The 21469-nt window shown below is 35.6% G+C and overlaps 1 protein-coding gene across 2 annotated transcripts in view; it reads left to right on the plus strand.

The window, feature by feature from the left end:
* Positions 1–21469, plus strand: part of OLA1 (Obg like ATPase 1) — a 103957-nt gene that overhangs the window by 51197 nt on the left and 31291 nt on the right. For both annotated transcript variants that reach the window (XM_033064428.2, XM_033064427.1), the window contains 3 exons: positions 2057–2232; positions 13919–13999; positions 14267–14364. In XM_033064428.2, the coding sequence (XP_032920319.1) occupies positions 2057–2232; positions 13919–13999; positions 14267–14364 (355 nt within the window). The remainder of the gene's footprint in view (positions 1–2056; positions 2233–13918; positions 14000–14266; positions 14365–21469) is intronic.

Below are 21469 nucleotides of genomic sequence, written 5' to 3' on the forward strand. Positions count from 1 at the left end.
TTATTTTTGTGTTCTAAATGCAAGATCTTCGCAGTCATGCAGTTTTTCTCCTGACTTAACAGTGTGGGGATTTTTGTTGCTTTTTAAAGCCATGGACACCAGATGCAGAAGGATGTGAGAATGTATTATTTACATGGTAATGGAGGCTTTTTCTCTTGACTCAAGGAGGAAAGTTAAACTTTTAGCTGAATGAATGCTGTGTATCTGTTGAGAAGGCTGAGGCAAGTAGACTTTTTGTTGATCTGTGTGGTGACATCTTCCTATTTCTACCCTTTTTATTCAGTATTTTTCTTGTAAATTAGAACAGAGCTGTTAAACTGTTTTCTAGTATTTGCTCATCTGAGCAGCCTATATCTCATTTGGTCAGGTATGCAAATGAGGATTTATAGAAGACAAGGGCTGTGGTCTCTCTTCTGTGATTGCCTGGTATTGTGTAGGTTAGTGTGGAGTGTTTCCAATTAACAGAGCAGCCTGTTCTCCCATCATGGCCGGCATCAGATTTGGATCTATTGCTGAGGTAATTTTGCTTGTACCCAGGGAGTTCACTGATCAGTTTTGGAGAGAATCAGTTAATGAGAGAGGTGGAACTTCTGGTAACCACTATTTGAAAGACTATTCATAAGTTTATGTAAAAATAATTTTGATATTTTGCTATGAACAGCATTTTAAACCTGTCTTCCATGTTCATTGATATAAGAGCTTTGCTGCTAAAACCTTGGTTTTCAGTAAGTTAAAAGAAAAGATGAAGTTTAAGATGTGCTTGACAACAACCCCCACAACTTTCTGTATTTCAGTTAAGGAATTTTTTGTTGTTTACCCTATTTACTATATTTTTCAGTACAAGAAATGTCTTAGATTTTTTTTGCCTATGTAAGAAATCAGTTGATTTTAATTTTGCTCATGTTCAAATAACATTCTTTTCATGGTCGATTTCTCATTTGTATCTTTAATGTTACAGCTTAGGCATACAAATACTCTGAAAATTGTTCCAGGAAGAAGTAATAAACTCTTTTAAGCTGTTAATAATTTTGTTTTTAAAACATATATTGATTTTTTAGGGGGAGCAGGATTTTTTTAAGTGATGCTGCTTATCTGATAATTTCAATCCTAGTTGAATTATGTTGCCAGATTGTCATCAGAAGGGCATGAAGTCAGCACACATGCGTCAGTAATATCTGGTTGTTTTAACCTTATGTTTCCAGTTGGCAATTTGAAATTATGGCTTCAACTGCACTTTAAATATGTGATAATAGCATGTGTTTCTAATAAGGGCCAGCACCATTTTGTTCAGATACTGTGAATGGTTGTCACTCATATATGACAAATGCACCTTCATCTGCTTCTTTGATGGCCCCCTAAAAACCATACCCTCAAATCAGGCCGATGAAATTAGCTGCTGTGTAAATTGTGTGTCTGAGTGGTTCATTATCTAATCACCGTCAGAACCACAGTGATAAAGTAGATTGAAACAGGGACGAGGTCTGCCAGATGATTTCAGGCCTTTTTTTCTAAGCCCTGTTTCCCTTGGAAACACTAAGAGTCGTTCAGAACTTCAGAATTCTTTGTCTAGAACTTCTTCATTTCTTAATGCGTAAAATTGGCCAGCCAGTGAGGTCTGCCAAGGTGATTTGTAAGGTTTTCTTTCTGTGATTCTTGCAATTATTACTGTGTGTATTACGATGTTCTGTGATGTTCATGTTTAGCTACCGTGTTTGCTACTTCTAGGTTAGATATTGTTAAACACACCAGCTATTTTTAGGAAACTGTTGTAGCCTATTCCTTTGTAGGAGAAACTCTTAAATGCTTTGAGTCCTGTCCTGAATGGCAAAGTGCTATACTTTGTATATACAGAGAGGCAGCTTTGGATTCTGGAGTTGATGTTAAATTAACACACAAAACCAGTATAGTATAAAACATTGCACAGGATACTTGTAGATGGATGGGATGACCATGTGGCTTTTCAGTTCTGAAATTTTTGACTCTTTATAGTGTATTCTAAATATATATTTCTTGTCTTTTTAGCTTAATAGGTAATTTAAGTGTTCTTTTGTTTTAGGAGCATTTGAAGATGATGATATCACTCATGTTGAAGGAAGTGTAGATCCTGTTCGTGACATCGAAATAATACATGAAGAACTTAGACTTAAGGATGAGGAGCTGATCATGCAGAGCATAGATAAGCTTGAAAAAGTAGCTGTAAGAGGAGGAGACAAGAAATTAAAACCTGAATATGTAAGTACATGACCTATAAAAGTAAATCATTAAGTCCTCTCGTTATTGAATTGAACTATTTGTATTGAATTTTCTTATTGATCCCACATGTGTGATACAAAACACTACTACTATTTTTATATGTATTTTAAAGTAATTATTATTATGAGTCAAAAAAGTACTAGAATGCCTGGCTGTGCTGTCAGTGTAAGGTTTCATAGATGTAGCTAATTGTAACTTTTGAAATTTAACTGTTATTTTCTTGCTGACACAGCTTTGTATGAGAATTGCCAATCCTTTGTCAAATTTACATCAATGTCTAGTTGTAATTCAAAGTAACTTCTGACTTACTCCTGCTGTTAAGTTCTACTAAGATGTTGATATTAGTATTCTTGTAGCCAGCAAGTGAATATATTTTTTTGGTGTGATTGCACTTTGTGTGTTTCAGTGCATGTTAAATAAAGACTGCTAGTTGAAATTAATTTTAGAATGTTGCTGTGGAAAGCTGCTTAAATGAGCTCAATTATCACAGGGTAGTAGTGGTGTTTCTTTGTAAATTAGTAATGTATAATAATTACCAACTTCAAAGTATATTTTTTGCAAATTGTTGTTTTACTGCCACTTGTGTTTTGAGTCCCCTGCACTTTACCAGTAGGCTAGTTACTAATTTTTCTTTGTCATTAATATTCTATAAATATTTCAGGTGGTATATAAAATGCATTCTCTAATTATTACAGCAGTTTATCAGTGTGGAAATAGATGATTTATGCCTAGCAAGTAAGTATTAAAAAAATACTGTTTTCTCAGATGGATTTTTCTGTAGCAAGTAGTAAGAAAAACACTGTTATATTGGTACTGCTAGGTTAATTTATCAGTACTGAAGTGCAGTGAAATTTGTTGTCCCTCCCTAATGTTTGGAAATGGATAGGAGCTGAAAATGAACATCCCTCTCTAAAATATTCAGCTCCTTGGTGCAGTGTTAAAAAGCACTTATTTGGTAGCTTTTGTTGGTGAAGAACTAGTCTTCATTTGGCGTGAAAAGTATTTTATTTCTTGATTCATCTAGACCAGGAAAAATAGCTATTGTTGGATGATTTAAAGGCTTTCATATAAGCACAGAAAGAGAATTTCTTCATTTAAGAACCTTCATTTGAGGTCTTATCTGTCATGTGAACCCAGCCCTGGGTACATGTGGGCAGTGATTTTTATCTTTTACAAAAGGTTTCACGTGCTTGGAGGAATAGTGCAGTTTATGCCTATGGTTTCAAATAGCATCCATATAGTATTTCTCACCTTTTAATTCATATTAAAGAAAGGGGCAAGCAAAAATCCTGTCCGTAGTGAATTCAAAGTTCATCCTAAAGCTAGATTTTGCATTGTTATGACATGATGAAAATGAGGAGTGCTGTGATGCTGTTCTGCCCCAGCCTCAAGCTCTTCTCACTCACTTTGTTTGACTGCCTTTGGAAACAACTTTGCTCAGCTCCTTGTGATGGAATGTTCCTATCTCATTTTTGAGTGTACCTCTCTGAATGCTTTGAGGATTTTTATATCACAATCTATGTTCTTCCTATGTGAAGGAAGAAACTGGCACTTTTGTGATTACAAAGAATCATAACTGAAGTGTGTCTTAAATAGAATTTGTAATAGTGAACTTAATGAATAGTAGGTACAGTTATGATTGTATGATGAGAGTTGCTATTAGTCATTTTTTGACTACAGGAAATTGGTATGTGTTTGAAAACAGAAAATGTCTGATTATTCTCAAATTAAGGGAGACACTAAATAAAAATCTCAAATCTAGAAATGCAATTTAAATTAATTAGAGAAAAAATTCAAATCTCTATTATTTTATTAATCTGTCTTTACCCAGCTTCAGTTTCTCATCCATTTCTTTGCCTCTTCCTTCGGTCTCCTTACTATTACTTCATCTGCAGTTCACCTGTCAAAATGCCTTTGTCACTTTGCATTTGTAACGTACACTTCCTGTCATTTGTTGTGTTTTCTTAATCCTGTTTTTATGAGCACATGCACAGAAAACATCAGGTTCTTGAAGTCATGTTGCTCTGCCAGTTCTGTTGCCAATAATAGCTGTTACACATGACCAGTCTCAGCTGAGTTTGTCAACAACAATAGAGTTTTCGAAGGCGTGAAATTCTTTTGTTTTGTGGGAAGGGGTGGCTGAACAGAGTGGGGAGGCACAAATTAATGCTTCCGTTGAGACAAAGGCTGCACACAGAAACTACAGTCACTAAGGAATCTCTTCAAGGAGGTGTTGTGGGGCATAGTGCCTGTGAATCTTGCTGATCTTGGACCTTCTTGCTTGTCTTCCCTGTGACTTGTATGCTTGAATTGTAATGTATATAAACTAGACTTCGTAAAATGGACTTTTAAAATGGTGAATGCCAGTGAAAACTCTTTTCTTATCCTGGTCCAGTTACACAGCTTCTAGGTTTGTGTAGCTGTAAGACTGTCAACAGCAGCTCTTGGGCATTTCCAACCACTACTGGGCTTTAGATGTTCATCCCCTGGAATGTGAGGCACTCATGTACAGTTTGCCTTGCCTCTTTTCCTTTTCACGTTTTGTGTTGCAGAGAAGGCCTGTGGTTGCATTCTATGTAATATACTCTAGTGCAGTATATACAGTATACAGCATTGACTATGCAGTAAATGACCTAAAGGTCTAGGAGGAAAGCCATGTGGGACTGTTGAAAAAGTTAAAGATTATGCCTCCTTCCTAAAGTGGTAGCCAAATGTTAGGAGTATTTTTTTCTGCTTGATCAGCCTGTGCTTCCCAAATCCATTGCATTCTGCATTTAGTTTGTCACAGAGAGAGTTCCCTGTCCAGCACAATTAGTAATGTTTCCATGCAACTACTGTTCAAAGTTTGTTCTTTCCAGGGCAAAAAAATCATGAAGAGCCAGTATGGCCTGAAATTAATACTTTTTTCCAAACATGTCTTCAAAAAAGAAGAGGATGGGACAGGACTGGGAGAGAACTTCTCAGAATTTTCCTTTTTAAATTGTTTGCCAGTATAATACACAGCCATTGCTAACACTCTGTTCTTAGCGATTTTCTTCTTCTGTAGTAGAGATGTGGAACCAACCGCTCTTGTCTGTGCACTGAGTGTTCCCAGTCACTTTTCCTTTCAGGAAAACCAGGAGCTTATGAAGGAAAAAACTTAGTATTCATAGGTTCTTTTGGTTTTGTTTTTAAACGTAACGTTAAAATTTAGTGTCTCTCTTTTTTTATTGTTTTCTTTCCCCTGTTCCTTTTGGAATTTAACTTGTCTGTCACAAACTAAATTGTTCTTTCCCCCATTCCTTTTGGAACAATTCAAGGTGAAGATGCTTGAGAATGTCTCAAGAATTTCAACTGGTTGAGAGTTAGAGTTATATTTGTCTTGTTTTATAAATATGAATTGTCTGCTTTAGAAGATTCACTTTATCAATGAACCACCACAATTGTAACTTAGTAGTCTGAAATCTCCATTAGGTTGAGGAGGAGAAAAATAAAAAATTGACAGTGTGTATCAGTCGACAGTACTTAAATCTGTGATTTGTACTCAATTGCCTACCTTCTGGCATGGTGTTATAACTTGTTAATTATCATTTTTTCTCTGTCTAAGCCCACATTGCCTACAGGTGGTAAATTCACCTTTGTGCAGTGACCTGGCTTGGCAGTTGAATAGTGTTAACTGTTTGTCCTGTCTCTCAGAGAATTGATTTCTCAATCCCCTGTCAGCAGAAATAAAATAACTGACTGTTGTTAAGGAGCTATCAATGAAATAATTTTCAAGTTCTACTTAAAAATCAATGGCACAATATGGTCCAAGATCAGCAACATGTAATATTGACATAAGCTTGGAATAGCTTCCTTTACACATGTATTTTCTGTTTTGCAAGTATTTCCACTACCTTGTCAGAAATGACCGTCTGCTATTACTAAGGGTGCTAGTCTTTCAGACTTGATATACCTTTAAAAAATATTTTGGCTATGACCTTCTAAAGAGATAGAATAAAAATACTCTTGTTATTTGCCTGTATTAAAACAGTGCAAATATAATTTCAGAAAGCAATCAGAGTACTTTTGATTTTATATTTTAAATCTGTCTGGTGCTAGTATATGCAGAGACATGAGATAGATATTGAGTGAAACTTCATTATTAGCTTATTATTCATCTGTCATTTTGGATAGCAGGGAATTTCAAAGTAAAATTCAAATATTAATGACTTTATAAATTAGAAGGTACAAATGATAAAATTAATTTTTAAAAGTATTTTTTAATTAGTGGGATTTTTCAATCCTGGAGACAAATCTTTAATACCATCTAATACAGTTAAGTGAACATTATTGTAGGATTCTTTTCCAATGTCCTTCCAACCCGATTCTAATCCTTAGAAGTTGATAGCTCTGCAACAGATAGCTATTTCTTTAGCCCTTTGGTGCCCAAAATCTTGAATCCCAGCACACAAGAATTTTTATGGTAACAATTCTTATGGTATTGAGATATACATATCTGACTACAAGGATATTGTTTATAGTTGAGCTGATGCACATTATTGATGTTAATGATATGAAGCCACAGTCATTACATCAGAATCAATGTGCACAGTGTTTGAACTTCCAATTTTCAGTTGAAAAGTGGCTTTTACAGTAGGTCAGGATCAGCGTTCTCTGGATTTGAACTTCCAGTATTTGGTTGAACGGGATGTTTTCTCAAGTCTCCATTGTAAAGCCTGTTGTTTTAAAAATAAGATTAATTTATCAAATCAAACATGTTTTGTAACAGGAAAAGCTTCACATACAACGAAGAGCTGGTAGATTCGGTTTCTTCTTATTACCAGAATATACTGGATGAAAATCTTTCCTTCCTGCAGTATTCTGATGAATGGGATGGTGCCAAGCAGAATTCGCTGACCTCTTGCTGCAAGCATTTGCTAGAGTTCTCACGGATGGATGAACTCTTATTTCCTCTAACTGATGATGTCAGTTGGGAATGTTCACCTTTCTTTCATTCCAAGTTGAAGATAAATACAGCAATGAATTGTATAAATTTTTTTTGCCAGTTTCTTTGCTCTCCTTGTGTGAGGAGAGTTTGAGAGACCAGTTTTTTTCACAGGAGAGGGAAAGAAAGGAGCAGTGTACACATACACTGTTGACATATTCTCTGCTGATGGCTTTTACAATTGCTAACTTAAATCATAGGGAATCAAGAAAATATTTATATTCTTAATGCATATAATTATGCCTAAAATCTTGAGTGGACCATTTACTCTGCTTAATGTGGTATTTAGAGGAAATTAAAGTTCATTCTGGAGAACATTTTGAATGTAGCATGGCAGATGTTTGTGAATTGATTGGTAGTAAAGCCTGACTTAAAAGTACATAATGTGTAAACACACGTTTGGATTTTTTTGGTATTATCAGTAGACAAAGAGAAGTCAGTACTTAAATACTTTCTGTCAAGGCTGATCTTTCCTGTGCAGATTTGAAAAGTAGCTTAAAGTAATTAATTTTGTAAATCATGCCTCTCTGCCTATGTCTAGATCCAAGCCGTTTTAAATTGTGTGTGCATATACCAAAATAACACTACATAAAAATAGCTGTATTCTGAAAAAGGCACCTTTTACATTTGCCTTAAATCTACAACACATGCAAAAATCTACAACAAATGCATTCACACATGGATTTATTTAGAAATTTTTTTGGATTGGCTAATGCAATAAGAAAAATTTTGTAAAACTGTGAAAGATATTTCATTTTACTTTTCAGTGCAATTTTCCTGTTTGGAATTTCTGAACTGCTGGGAATAATCACTTGTAGATGGACTACTTCCTGTATTCTTGCTTGCTTTTTTTTCTTTGAGAAGCGACAAGTGACTGAGGTGTTTCATGTATAATGCTGTAGAGCCCATGAGGATGACCCACACAGGAGAATTAGGGGTTATTGTCATCAATGATGTTGCTTGGGATGCCTGTAGGATGTTTTAGGTGAAAGTGCTTGTTGTGGTTCATAAACACTATTACCATCTAGTTCTAAGTAAATCTTACATCATGTACAACTTGTACTGGCTCTGTGAGAAGGTATTAAATAGAAGAAAGGACAATACACTTGTCCTAAATCCATTACTTGTCCCATTGTATTTTTATTAAAGTCAGTGAGCAAGGGAATTGTAAGAGATTAGACATTGTTTTGTACCACAGAGGAGCTTGTTGTCACTCCAGTTGATGCAGTACCTGACTTCTTTCCTTCACCCAGCTGCTACAGCTTATTTAAGCACTTACCACAATGAAAAAACATGATCTAGTCTTTTCTTTAAACTGCCAAATTTTTCTTAATTGTCCTTTAAAAGACTATTGCTTTCAGACAATGTTTTTAGAAGAAATTCTTACTATGTCACTTCAGCTTCGATATTCTAAATCACCAGAAAACTTCCAGGAATGGCAGAGAGCTGAGGCTATGCTCAATAGAAGTGAAAAGATTTCCAAGGAAAGTCATGAATAGAAGGACTGTGGGCTCGGTGCACTCCATACACCTCGTGTTAACGAGGAAAATTGTGTGTACTCAATAAATTGCATTTGGTGCAGCAAAGTTAAACTGGCTATGAGTACCTCAAATAGCATTGTTCTCTATCTGTACCTGAAAAACCATTTTGAAATTTTGAAGGCCAGATTTAAGAATAATTATTATCTGGTTTGATCCCTCACATATCCAACTAATTCTTACAACTGTGGTTAAAATTGAATGTATCTCTTATGGGAAAAATTAACCTTTATTGAAATATTTTCTGGCTAGAGTAAAATTACTTCAATTTGTATAAGGTATGCCAGTAATTAATTATCTTTACTGTTTAGAAATAAGACACAGCTTTAGTCTGTATTTGTCAAGCTTTAGGAATCGTGCTAGTGTGAAAAACCCTATATATAATGCAATAAGAAATAGAATTTAAGAGCAGCAAGTCTTCATGTAGAAGTACTTTATCAAAACCTCTGGTTTTTCTCCAGCTTTTCATTATTTCTGCAGAGATAAGCGTAGAATTATTCCTGTTGGGCATTAGGCTATTTATATACTCCAGGATTGCATTAATCTTCTAGTTACAGTACAGTTCATTTGCTTGTGACCCTCCAGGCTTCTCAGTCACTCTCACAAGAGGGAAGTCCTCTGTTGGTAAATACTGTATCCACCCTCCCTTTGTCCCCTGCCCAGCAGTGTATGAACCTCAGTATTGAAAAGCATCCTTTGCTTTCACTAAAGCTGTGGGGCAGTTCTGGTCCCTACATAGGTTCCCCTTGTAGGTAAGTGACTATTCTCAGAATGTGTGTGTCATTAATATGGCCTTTCTTGGCAGCTGAGAGGTGCTAACCAGTTAAAGGCAAAGAATTTGTTTGGAGTGGCATCAGAAACACACACATTAGGGTTTTTGTTTACAGTTGTATTCTGGGACCTACTGGATGGGTGGTGTTGACTTCATTCGGTGTATGCAGTGATTTATTAAAGAAATTCTTTCTGCCATTGAGCCAGTTTCTATAGGAGAGTCAGAATATATTGTTTATACACTATCACCTTCATTTCTCCTGTGCAGTGGTGTTAGACTTTAGAATGAAACGAGAGGAGCTAACTAAGAGCTACAGATAATGTTTTAGGTACTCCTTGTAGCTTTTCCAAGCAGCAGAGCAGTGTAAATGATAGAATTTTAGACAATTGAAGCATTTTAATAAAAAATATTTAAGTGCTTTTGAAGCTTTTACAGGGAGATGGTAACTTTTAACATCTTGGAAGTTTTGAAGGGAATTAATAAGGTGCTGAAAAACCTTGCTTCCCTTGGTGGGGGGAAAAATCCTACTGTACTCACAGTTACTCTGTAGTAGTGGAGACTTTTGCACTGCCTGCAGCCTCACAGGGAATTCACTTGCACTTTGAAGTGTGAAGTGATAATCCTCACAACTGCTTATTTCTTTATTAAATTTGCGGAAGTTAATTACATGCCCTGGTAATTTACAACAAAAAAATCACAATTCTCTGATGCCAAGTAGGCAAGTGAGTTTTCCAAGCTTCAGTTTAGTCCCTCATGCTGTAAGAAGAATTTGGCATTGGCACACATTATGACTATCATTCATCCAGAAAGTCTGTTAATGTATGCACATTTTTCTACATAGTAGTGTCTCATGAGTAGGTCTTGGTAAATCTTCTATATGCAATTTACATGTATTTCATTGTTTTATACTGCTGGACTTAATGTCCTACTTAGAATTTGTGGTTTGACTACTTGTGGTCTTTGGAAAATGAGAGCAGAATGTAATTAAAATCACTGTATCGCATATGGCTAAATATATTGAGTATTCCTATGTGTTACATATATTGCCATGCATAGAGTCAGAAATTAACTGATGTTTAAAACAGTAATATTTGATATTCATTAGGTTTGCTGTATTTCACATGCCTTGATGACTGTAAGCAAATTGGAATTTGGATGGATTTTTAGTAGCTTTCTGAATGGCTGTTGTTATAATGTTGCTAGCTGGAATACAAGAGTACCCCTCTCATCAAAGAAGGCAAAGTGGATCATTCTGCTGGTGGCAGATTGACCTCAAAGAGTACAATTGGGGAGGCCAGATCTAGTAAAGCAAAGCAGATCATTGCTCTGTGTTCCATTATTAAGCATCTCAAAGTTAACTTGAGTAGTGATTAAGTGTGTTTAAATGACTGGTAGAGTGATAGAGAAGATTAAAAGATCGGGTCATACTCTTTCACAAGTCCTAAACAGAAACACATAATTAAAAATGGTGCTACATGAGAAATAACTCAAAAATGTGCTATTTGCGTATTTGTTTAGAGTATTGGGGCAGCTGAGTTAAAAAGAAGTGGAAACATGTGCCTTTCTTCACATTGTCATTTGTGTTTAACGATTTCTTGTTAAGGATTTAAGTCTCATTTCGGTGAGCCACCACCATTGATGTACGGGACTCTAAGTTCAGCTGACCCATTTTTAAGTTTCTGGCCTGTCTACCTTTAATTTTCTATGGTGTAAAGTACAGTCCCTCAGAGAACTTCTTTGTGTCTCACTGCTCCACCAGTTTCATGCAAAAGTGCTGCGTTTGCTTACAAGTTTCCATCCTTTTATCTAAAGAAAGTTTTCCAATACTTTGCTAACTTCCCTACAAAGCCAAAATAAAATTGCAAGGTTGTCAGTTCTCCCTAGTATACTCAGCTGTAGACCAGTCTTACCTGTGGAAATCGTCCAAGCAGTCTCTGTTTTAAAACAACAGTTCCTAACGACACCAAGTCAGGTACGTAAATGAAAACTTGTTAAAATTAGATCAGTACCAAAATGGATTTAGACTGTGTGTCACTATAAGAATGTGGAAGAGAAGTTTTGATTGGCAGCTCTGTGCTTAGACAGGCTTTAGAAAGGCCAAACTTTATTTGCTGTGTTGATTCTTGAAATTTTCGGAGGTTCTCTGTTATGTAGCTCCCCTTACAGTGTGATTACAAAGCATTTAATTTCTGCTTAAGCAGAAACTTAAAACGTTTGGCTCTGGTGACTTCTGCTATAATGGGGTTTTTAAAAAATTTTTATTGACTCCAATTTATATGTAGCAATGTGTTGGTATTGTAGGAGAAACTGTAATGCTGGAAGCCATGTGGTAGGTGCCTACAGAACTAGTTCAAAACCCAAAATTGCATGTAGCCAGAATTCCTTCACTGCTGAACTGGAATCTTGGTGATTGTGTTGATTTTTATATATATCTATTGAAAGAGAAGCTGAGGATAAAGATCTTAAGTGAAAAGTACTTACTGGTAGAATTGCTTCCCTTATCTTGTTTATACTGATTAATTAATAAATAAAAAGCACATAGGGTTAAAGATAAGGTGGTACCACTGTTTTCTTCTTTATGTGTAATCTTGTTGCATGTCTCTACATAAGCTGTTCTGGCCACTCATCATAGTAACCAGCTGGGCCATTTCACCTGCTGGAGCCATTAAAGAGGACTCTCTCCCCCTAGATTAATCCCCTCCGACATTAGTTTTTTGCTCTGACAACTGGAGCAGGCATTCAGAATTTGCAGGTGGCCAGTGTGACGCACATAATTGCCTACAATTTTAGGCAATGAATAAAAATGGTCTACATTACTTGTCAAAGGTTGTATATGCAGTGCCAAGTGAGATCTATGGGAAGCCTTTTAGGGTTTAAAGAACAGTTAATAGCAAAGCTGCACAGTGCTTTTTTAATCATAATGCATTTGTAATATAGCACTTTGATCTTCTCCTTGTAGGAAATGGTGTTATATTAGCCACTTTTAAACATTTATGAGTGAAATTCAGTTATAGGAGAGTAAAAGTGATTATTCTTAGGCAGAACATGTTAGATTTCATTAAAAGTTTTAGCTTGCCCCTTCCTTGTTAAAATCTGTGGGGAGTCCTGTTCCTGGAGGGTTTCAAATCAGGATCTGAAGATTTAGAAGAGCTTTTTCTTTTTTTTTTCTCTCTCCACTAAAGCTACTGCAAGACTAGAAAAGATGGTAGTAAATACTGATGTTATTTGTGGTTGTTTATAAATGTACTTCCACTGCATAGCATTAAGTGCAAAAAATGTTGTGTGCTCAACAGTTCAGGGAATGTTTCCTTGTATTTTAAAGATCTTAGTGCTCAGTTGCATCAATTACAACTTAAAAAAATGCATTATTTAAAGCATGATCATAAATTATCTACAACAAAAAATAGGCGACTCTAAAATGTACTACTCCTAGAAGAGCAGAGTTTGACCTTTCAGACCCAAGAGCCTTTTATTAACACCTGCCTGTAAGGAAAACCGTGCCACACGCAGCTTTCGGATTCACGACCACAAAACTGATGAGGAAAGGCTTGAAGGGTTCAGTTTGTGTCACTTGCTGTTTGCCGTTTCCATTTCACAGATGATTAATCTTTCTGTGAAGAAAGGCCAGAGAAACAAAGCACATTGGGCTCTTCCTGCAGTTACTCCTTCTGAATGCACACTAGCTTGCTAACTAAAAGGCCTTTAGATTTCCTGCCGAGAGAGATGTTCTGAAAGTGAATGCAGCTGGTTGGAGGTCACCAGTGCAAGGCTCTTGCCATTGTGTAATGGAGGCTTTGGCAGGTTTCATTTTGGGGGGGGAGGGAGAAGGTGTTGGCGAAAAATTAATGCGGAATAAAAAGGGCTTTGGCCGTTTGAATTAATTTCTTGAGGGTGGATCATCAATAATAGGCTCCATTTCTTTTGCTCACAATTTAAAAAAAAAGAAAAGATATTTGCTGTGTTTTGTCCCACCCATTCCCTTTTCTTAATGGCATGTTTATATTGTACGTGGTCTCTCCCGCTGGATGCTGAAATGTTGCGTCTTACTGAGTTCGAAAAGCAATCTAAAATGTACTGATTTTTACATATATTTTATGAGCACTGCTGATGTTCTTGGTGACAAGAGATGATAGTTGAGTATTGTGTATTTAACTTTCTAATTGTGGGATTTGGATGACTTTTATAATCCATATTGCTCTTTAGTGACTTTTACCGCAGCAATTTCTGTTTTTCTGGGAGAGTAAAAATTTGTTTCTAAAAGGTATTATCTAATTTTTAGTTTGTGTGTATGTTTTGAATCTTAATGGATACATGCCTTGTTTATGGAAGAGAATAGTCTTGATATCCAGCTGAGTTTTTGACTTTGGTTTTTTTTTTGATCTTGCGTAGGATGTAATGTGCAAAATCAAGACATGGGTAATAGATGAAAAGAAAGCTGTCCGCTTCTATCATGATTGGAATGACAAAGAGGTAGGCTATAAATATTACTCCATGAATTGACTTCTAATTTTGCTACCTGTTACTGGTTCTTTTTAAAGTTTTTTTTTTTTTAAGATTTCATATTCATAGTGTACTGAATGTTAAATTTATTAGCTGAATCTATGCTTATCTGTGATTTATGTATTACACTTGAATTCTGTAGCCTTCTCAGATGTGGCATGAGGAAAATGATCATAAAATTAATGCAAGCTGATATAAACTGTTTTTAAAATTCTCCCCCTCTATTCTCCTTTGCAGATTGATGTTTTGAACAAACATTTGTTTTTTACTTCAAAACCGATGATCTACTTGGTTAATCTCTCTGAAAAAGACTACATTAGAAAGAAAAACAAGTGGTGAGTGTGTGCAGGTTAAATGTCTAAATATGTATTTGTTTCACATTTTTCAATTGTCATTAATTCCTTGCATTTAGATCACCAAGGATATTAATTAAAATAGCTATATGAACTAATGTAACACTTCTGTAATATAGAACATTTCTCTTACATGTTGACATGGTGCTTGAGTACAATGCATATGGTGAAACCTTGACTGAAACTGCAGAAAAGAGTATTATTTCCATCCTTACATTTTAGCATGAATCCATTAACTTTAAAGAAAACAGATTTGATTTAGAAGCACTAATTTAAATAAGCATATGGCTTTATCATGTTCTATAATACTGGTTGTCTGAACAACATCTTTTTCATTCCACAAAAATGAATTGAATGCCAGAAGACTAAAGCTATGTGAGTTGCACAGAAGTTTTTCAAACAAAATTGCACATTTTAACATTACTCTTCTATTTGCAGTTGGGTGCCTGGCTTTCTTGCCACTTCTTGTGTGTTGGTTGTGCTTTACAGGCCTCTTTTGGTGGGCTTTAATGCCATGAACAACTCAGCTTTTAGTCAGGTATTTCTGACATCGATATTGTGACTCAGGTACATGATGGTTACCAAATCAATCTATCAGACATTAAGTGAACTGGATGAAGATCCAGTCCTAACATGGTAGACATATGGTGGGAATCCACTGTTGAGAAGTACAGCATTTAGCATGTCATTGGAATCCCTAGATGGCATAAATATTGCTCTGTGAAGGAGGGAACAGATTGGATAGTTAGTATATGATGAAGGAAAATCTATAGCAGTGTTTAGTATAAAAAAAAAACCCAACTATACAGCAAATATTTTCTTAGAATTCAGAATTTTAAACACTGTACTTGTGAGACACTTCAAAGATGTATAAATGTATGTTTGTGAACAGATATATGCATGTAACTCATCCAAACAAATCAAAAGTATCTAAAGCGAAATATCTGAATTCTCCTAAAGTACACCCTCTATTTCTCCCTGTACTTCATTAAGTACTTAGATGCACATGGTTTCAATTTTCCATTAAAAATTCTCATTTCCATATGATATCAAAGAGTGAGAAGGCTTTAAACTGAAAAATAAACATTCATAGACTGGAAGCCAAAACAATAATTAATGTCAGATGGTTAACTCCAATAAATCATTAGAATAAATTCTGTGAAATTACTGCAACTAAAACTGTCCTTTTGATACTCCAAGACATTTTGTGTTGTTACTAAAGAACAGAATGTAACGTATTTTAATAGCAACCCCTCTCAGTCCCAAACACAAACTTCACAATAGACTTGACAAGCAATATAATAATGTAAGCTCTTCATATTTTGATAAATTTTATATTTTAAAATTAATTTTTCCCTCTAAATATTTTTTGATATGGCAATTTAAATAGAAGTGGTTCTACCCAAGGAGATATTTAAAATCAGGCTAGTCCTATTTACTCTGTTACTGTAAGGTGACACTTTCTTCACAGTAAAAATGCTGTGGTTTCTTAAGATTTGCTGTAACAGTACCAGATGTGGAAGTTTATGTGAAAATGGATGAGTCGGTTTCCCTGTCCAAAAAAGGATCCTCACACCTGTGTTTGGATGATTACAGGTAGAGCTCACTGGCTCTAATTGTACAGTAAATACCGTTTCCCAGACCCTAATGGTAGCCAGACTGCTTAGGCGACGCCAGTCTGTGATTTAGCTGTCGCCAGTCACCCCATGTTTTTTGTGAGGCTAGTTGTGATGATGACATAGTTAAACCCAATTGAAAGCAAATCTTTGGATAAATTGCAATTTTTAATTTGTAAAAAATCAGATGTTTGAGTTGAGGAGTCATATAATGAAACAGTTTAACTGTTTCTGTTACAATTAATGATTTAGTTTTTTTGAAAGTGTACCCAGATCTCATGGATGTGAGTGTAATTGTAGCTGAAAGATCAAAGCCTGGGTATCTGAGTGATGTTCCAGAAGAGAATTTACCACATAGCCATTTTCAGTACAGTTTCTGCCTCCTGCTGTTCCTATTTTCCCTCAAGCTAGCCATTGACTACCCCCTGTGCATCCCTGCTCGTAAAAAATGATTGAGGAAGTATTTGTCATGTATTTATGAGTGGGAAACATTGTGTGATAGGGAAAGGCATCTACTAGAACCAGAAAGATTGCCATTTCCTTTCCTTCAGCTACTCTGCCACAGCTTTAAATCCTCTGTTTATGCAACATAGCTTTTATATTTTAGAGCAGAATAAATGTTTTCTATGAAGGATGCTAACGGTAGGCTTCTGTCATTTATGTGGTGCAAGCAGATGTAAATGATTAGAATATATTTTACTGTTAGATGCCACTGTGATTTTTGTTATTGAGGGGTAGGTATTTGTATTTGAGATACAAGCCACATTTAGTTGTAGTCGCTCTTATCAAAAAAAGTTTATTTCTGAGTTTAATTCATAGTATTACTATTACAAAGGTAAGGTTAATGCAGGAAATGCTCAACCATAAAATGTTTTCATCAGACTTTTGCAAATAATAAAAGTATTTAAAACAGCAAAGGAGAGGAGAGGCTTTTTTGTTTCAGAGAGGAAAACTAAAATGGTCTTTGTTTTACAGGGTCTCTCTTTCAGAATTACTGAACATTTTAATTGTTAGTTAAAACACACTTATATTTAAGTACCAGTGTGTTATTTTTCAATCCAAGAAAAGAAAAAAAACACTCTGAAAGATAGGACTATTGTGTCTTTGAGTAGATATATTGACCTTTTGAAAGATGTAAAAACTGGAATGGCTCCAAGCAGTTACTTGCTGGTTTTAACAATGTTGAATTAGTCATTCAGTTGATTTATGATTAAGACCTAGCCCCTGAAGAGAAGCTGACACAGCAGCTGTGTTAGTTGCACTTGTGTTATGATCAGATGACAGTAATCTTGATGTTTATGGGGGAATCCACTGAAACCAGTCCTGATACATACTAGTGTTCTCTAAATGAATACTTAAACTCTTCTTTTAATTATTTCTAATTTTTTTTAAAATCTGGATCTAGTAACTTAACCATGGTATACTGTATTTGAGTTTTACTATGAAAATATTCAAAGTAGTAATAATAATAATTATCAGTTAAAACTGCATTATGAGTCCCAGGATGTCACATAAATCCAGGATATCAGATTTATGAGCCCTTCATCTAATTTAAGCTTTACATTTTAGTCTTGCTAAAGAGCATGCTTCTAGTGGCTCATAGGGTGGATTTCAGTTATGAAATATATTGAGATAATTAATGAGTGAATGTAGTGGACCATGCTAGCATCACTTTTGGTTTAGTATTTTGGACTTGCAGTGTGCACTGGAAATACTGTGTATGTTAAAGCCACATAACTGATCTCTTGATTCAACTTCTCAGGTTCAATAAAGTGAATTTCTTCCTATGCCTAGACTATAATTCAAAAAGCCAGTTATGCTGCTGAAGATTTTCTGGTGTCTCTAGCATTGTAACTAAATTGTCTGAGATGTAATTATGGATTTCTGAACGTTGTTTTCTCTAATATCAGACTTGTTGAATATCCAAATGTATGTTAACCTTATTTCAAGAGATTGTTTCTCAAAATGTTATGGTAGGCATTTAGTTAAAAATGTTGATCAGTGTTGATAAGCTAAAGGTCTTAGTATTTTATTCTTGTGTATTTAGAAAGGTGACATATATGTCATAATAAATAAAAATTTCCCCATTAATTTTCATAGCATTTTTAGTATTCTTAAGCTAGAAAAGGTATAATTAGGTCAGATGAAAGTCCATCTTTTATGATATCATGTTTCTGACAGACCACTAACAGATGTCCAGGGAAGATTATAGGAACAGATTAAGCAAACAGAGTATATGCATCCAACTTCTTGGAATCTGTTATTGCAGAACTGACTAAGCCAGATATGGTATACTTGTGGTTAATACTTTTTGACTGATTTTTATTCTATAAATTTATCCATTCACCTTTTGAACCCAGGTATACTTTTTGGCATCCCAATATCCTGGAGCAGGGACTTCCACAACTTAACTATGTGCTATATGTAGAAGTACTTCCTTATGCTTGTTTTGGATTTGCCACATCATAATTTCATTTGATGCTCCTTAGATCTTGTATTATGAGGGTGAATAATCCTTTTCTATTCATCTTTTTCATATTGCTTCAGATGTTGTGAATATTTAAAAAAAAGTTGAGGGGGTAGGGAAATATGACATGAAGAAAGAAATAGCAAGGGTCAAGTAAAAGGAACACTCCGTAGTTTTGAGTATGAATTAATCTGTTTCACTCGGTCTTTCACTTTTAAACTAGTTAGGAAACAAAGTTATAAATGGAGTTATTTATTACCGTTTATGGTAATAAAAGAAAGACTTGGAGTTCTTGGTTGTATTTCTGTAGATATGGATGTTCAGGCAGTTACATTTTATTCTGATAAATTTGAGAAATTATTTAAAGGAATTTTAAAATCATAAGTTGTAATGCCAGGGGAGTGTTGAGATGATTTCTTGGCTTAACTGCTTAATGATTTTAAGGTTGTCTCCTATGCTGACAAATTTGGAAGATAGTATTTTTAAAAATATATTACAGTTCTTGCTCCCGCCTTAAAACTGAAATGCTTTAAAAGAATATTAGGAGATTATTTATGTTACGTAGGTATAAGTAAAGTTTTGCACACACAAGTTGAGAAGTCAGGTATTCAAAGCTAACCAGATCCAGAAGTTAGGAATCCTGCTACACCCTTACTGCCTGACTGAGAGTATCTCACAGCTCAGGCTGTTGAAGCTAGAGAATTGCATGTTTTTCATAGAGTACTTACCTAGTATAGTAGGGGATAGTGCATGTTGTTTGCTTAATCAGCAGTTATTCTTTATTGTTTCTTATACAAATGCATTAATGAATACAAGTTAATTTGTCATCCATCAGCCAAATGGCAGTCTGTTTTCTTTCCAGCACCGTGTCCTGACGTTGTCATTGACTCCTTGTAGTCTTCATTTTACTGATTCCAGTGACTTCGTTTAGTTGTTCTGTTTATCCCATGCTTTTTGTCCCTCCGTTTTCCTAGCTGATGTCTTCTCCATGAGTCTTTGCCAGATTGCCTCTCCTTTGATTTCATCCCATTCTTGCTGGCTTAGTTCCAGTCCAGTCTTTTGGTCTGGATGATTTCTTTCACCAGACTTCCTGCTTTGCTTTGCTTTCTTTTTCCTGCCCCTGTGGAGTGCCCTGTCTGTTTGAATGTGAATGAGTATTGTTGGGGTAATAGCAGGTGTTGGGGACATGCCTTTAAGCCTGGAAAGATGGATCCCATTCTCAGCTTCAGTATGTAACCTTGCCACAGATGCAAAAGCACCTTCCTGGAGTCTAACTTCACTCCAGTGTTCGCCTTTCATGCAGGTGTGATCAAGTTTGCTCTGTGCCAAATGTCTTGGCTCCTACATATTAGGACAGTAAAATTTTTAAAGTAAGTTGTTTTTGTATGTTTTGAAAATGGGCAATGTTATATGGTGATGCTTTTTTCAAAAATTCTGATTCACCTGATTACAACATGGCACTACTAAATAGTTAAAGTGTAGGTTGCAAAGTCAGTAAATCAAACCTCAGTAATTTACTTAGAATATGTTGACTCTTGAACTAGTAAAGAGAGGGGTGGTCAGAGAAGAGGGAAACCTTCTGGATTTTGGAAAGGCCTATCCTGTGCGGATAAAAGTACCATCACACCTTGCTTAGAGCTCATCAAAGGCTACAGACTGTAGAGGGCAGGGTGGGCAGGGAAATGAAGGACAGTCTCTCCAGTGTTCTGAGTGACGTGTGACAGCCCAGCATCCCACAGCACCAAAACCAGCCCAACACAGCAGCCAGGACCCACCAGGCTTCTCGTACTCTGAGAGCATACCAGCAACTTCTCAATTCACTGCTGTGTGTATGATCCCTGTCTTACCATCTACATCATCCAGACCTCCCTTTGAACAGTTTGGCATTGCTTCTCATCTTCTCTTCCTTATCATCTTCTCTGTGCAGATGCTCTTCTCAGTATTTTTAATTTTTTGTTTTCGCCGTAACCACTGTAGTTTCTAATCTGTTTATACCCAGTTCTGTGGGTTCAGTTGTAATGTTGAACAACTGCAGCTATGGGTGTCTTACCAGTTCTGTAGTTGGCTTGTGTAGTCTTTATGAATTGCTATCTGCTAACAGTCCTTTTCTAAATCTGCCTGGTAGTTGAGGAATCAAGTCATTTGTATGATATTTTATTTAAACACTTGGACTTTCATAGGCAAAATCTAAAGCAACACAAAATCTGGTACGAACTTGCAACAAGTAAAAACTTAAATACTTTTAAAGTTTCCAAGCCTGTGCAGGGTAAGAAAGGACTTCTTTATTAGTATATACTGTATGAAAACTTCAGAAGCTTTGTTTCTCCCTTGTCTTCATTGGAATTGGGAGTGTGAATAAATATTTTTGTCTCTTTAATAAACACATACTGCTTAAGATACAAAATACTAAGGGAGAGAATAATGTTGCATAAGATTCCAAATCAGTTAATTACACAACTTGGATTAATTCAGTTTATAAATAACATGAGTAGCAGATAGGGACCTCCACAAAAAAATGCTATGAAGTGACATTTTCAAAGACAGTGATGTAAATTTGGTCATTTATTGCAATGTTATGTTTCTGACTCCGGATGCATAGTGAGGTACAAAATTCCTTTTGAACTTAGGTGTCTGGTTTAAAACCAGAGAATGCTTAAACTGCTCAGAAGCAAACCTGAGATGCAGAAATGTCTTCTGAGTATGAATTTTGTTACTATGGAGTGGGTAACTGTTCTTCCTTCTTCCCAGTATTCTGTATAAAGAGCTTTAGTTTTCTGCTGCTTACTTTCCTCTGTGGAGAAACTTGTGCTTCATGCTTCAGTTTTCTTCACTATTTCCCTAAAAGTGTTGATTCTGGTGAAATTGCAGACAAAATTCTTTGGGAAATGTTGTCTACTTTAAAATCAAGTTGCACAATGAAAATATTGCTATTGTCTAATAATTGAAATTTTTTTGGAATGTCATCAGTGATTTATCTCCTAAATGATGTCTGCAAAGACACTGT

Source organism: Catharus ustulatus, chromosome 7, assembly GCF_009819885.2.
Source record: "Catharus ustulatus isolate bCatUst1 chromosome 7, bCatUst1.pri.v2, whole genome shotgun sequence".
Taxonomy (NCBI): Eukaryota; Metazoa; Chordata; class Aves; order Passeriformes; family Turdidae; genus Catharus; species Catharus ustulatus.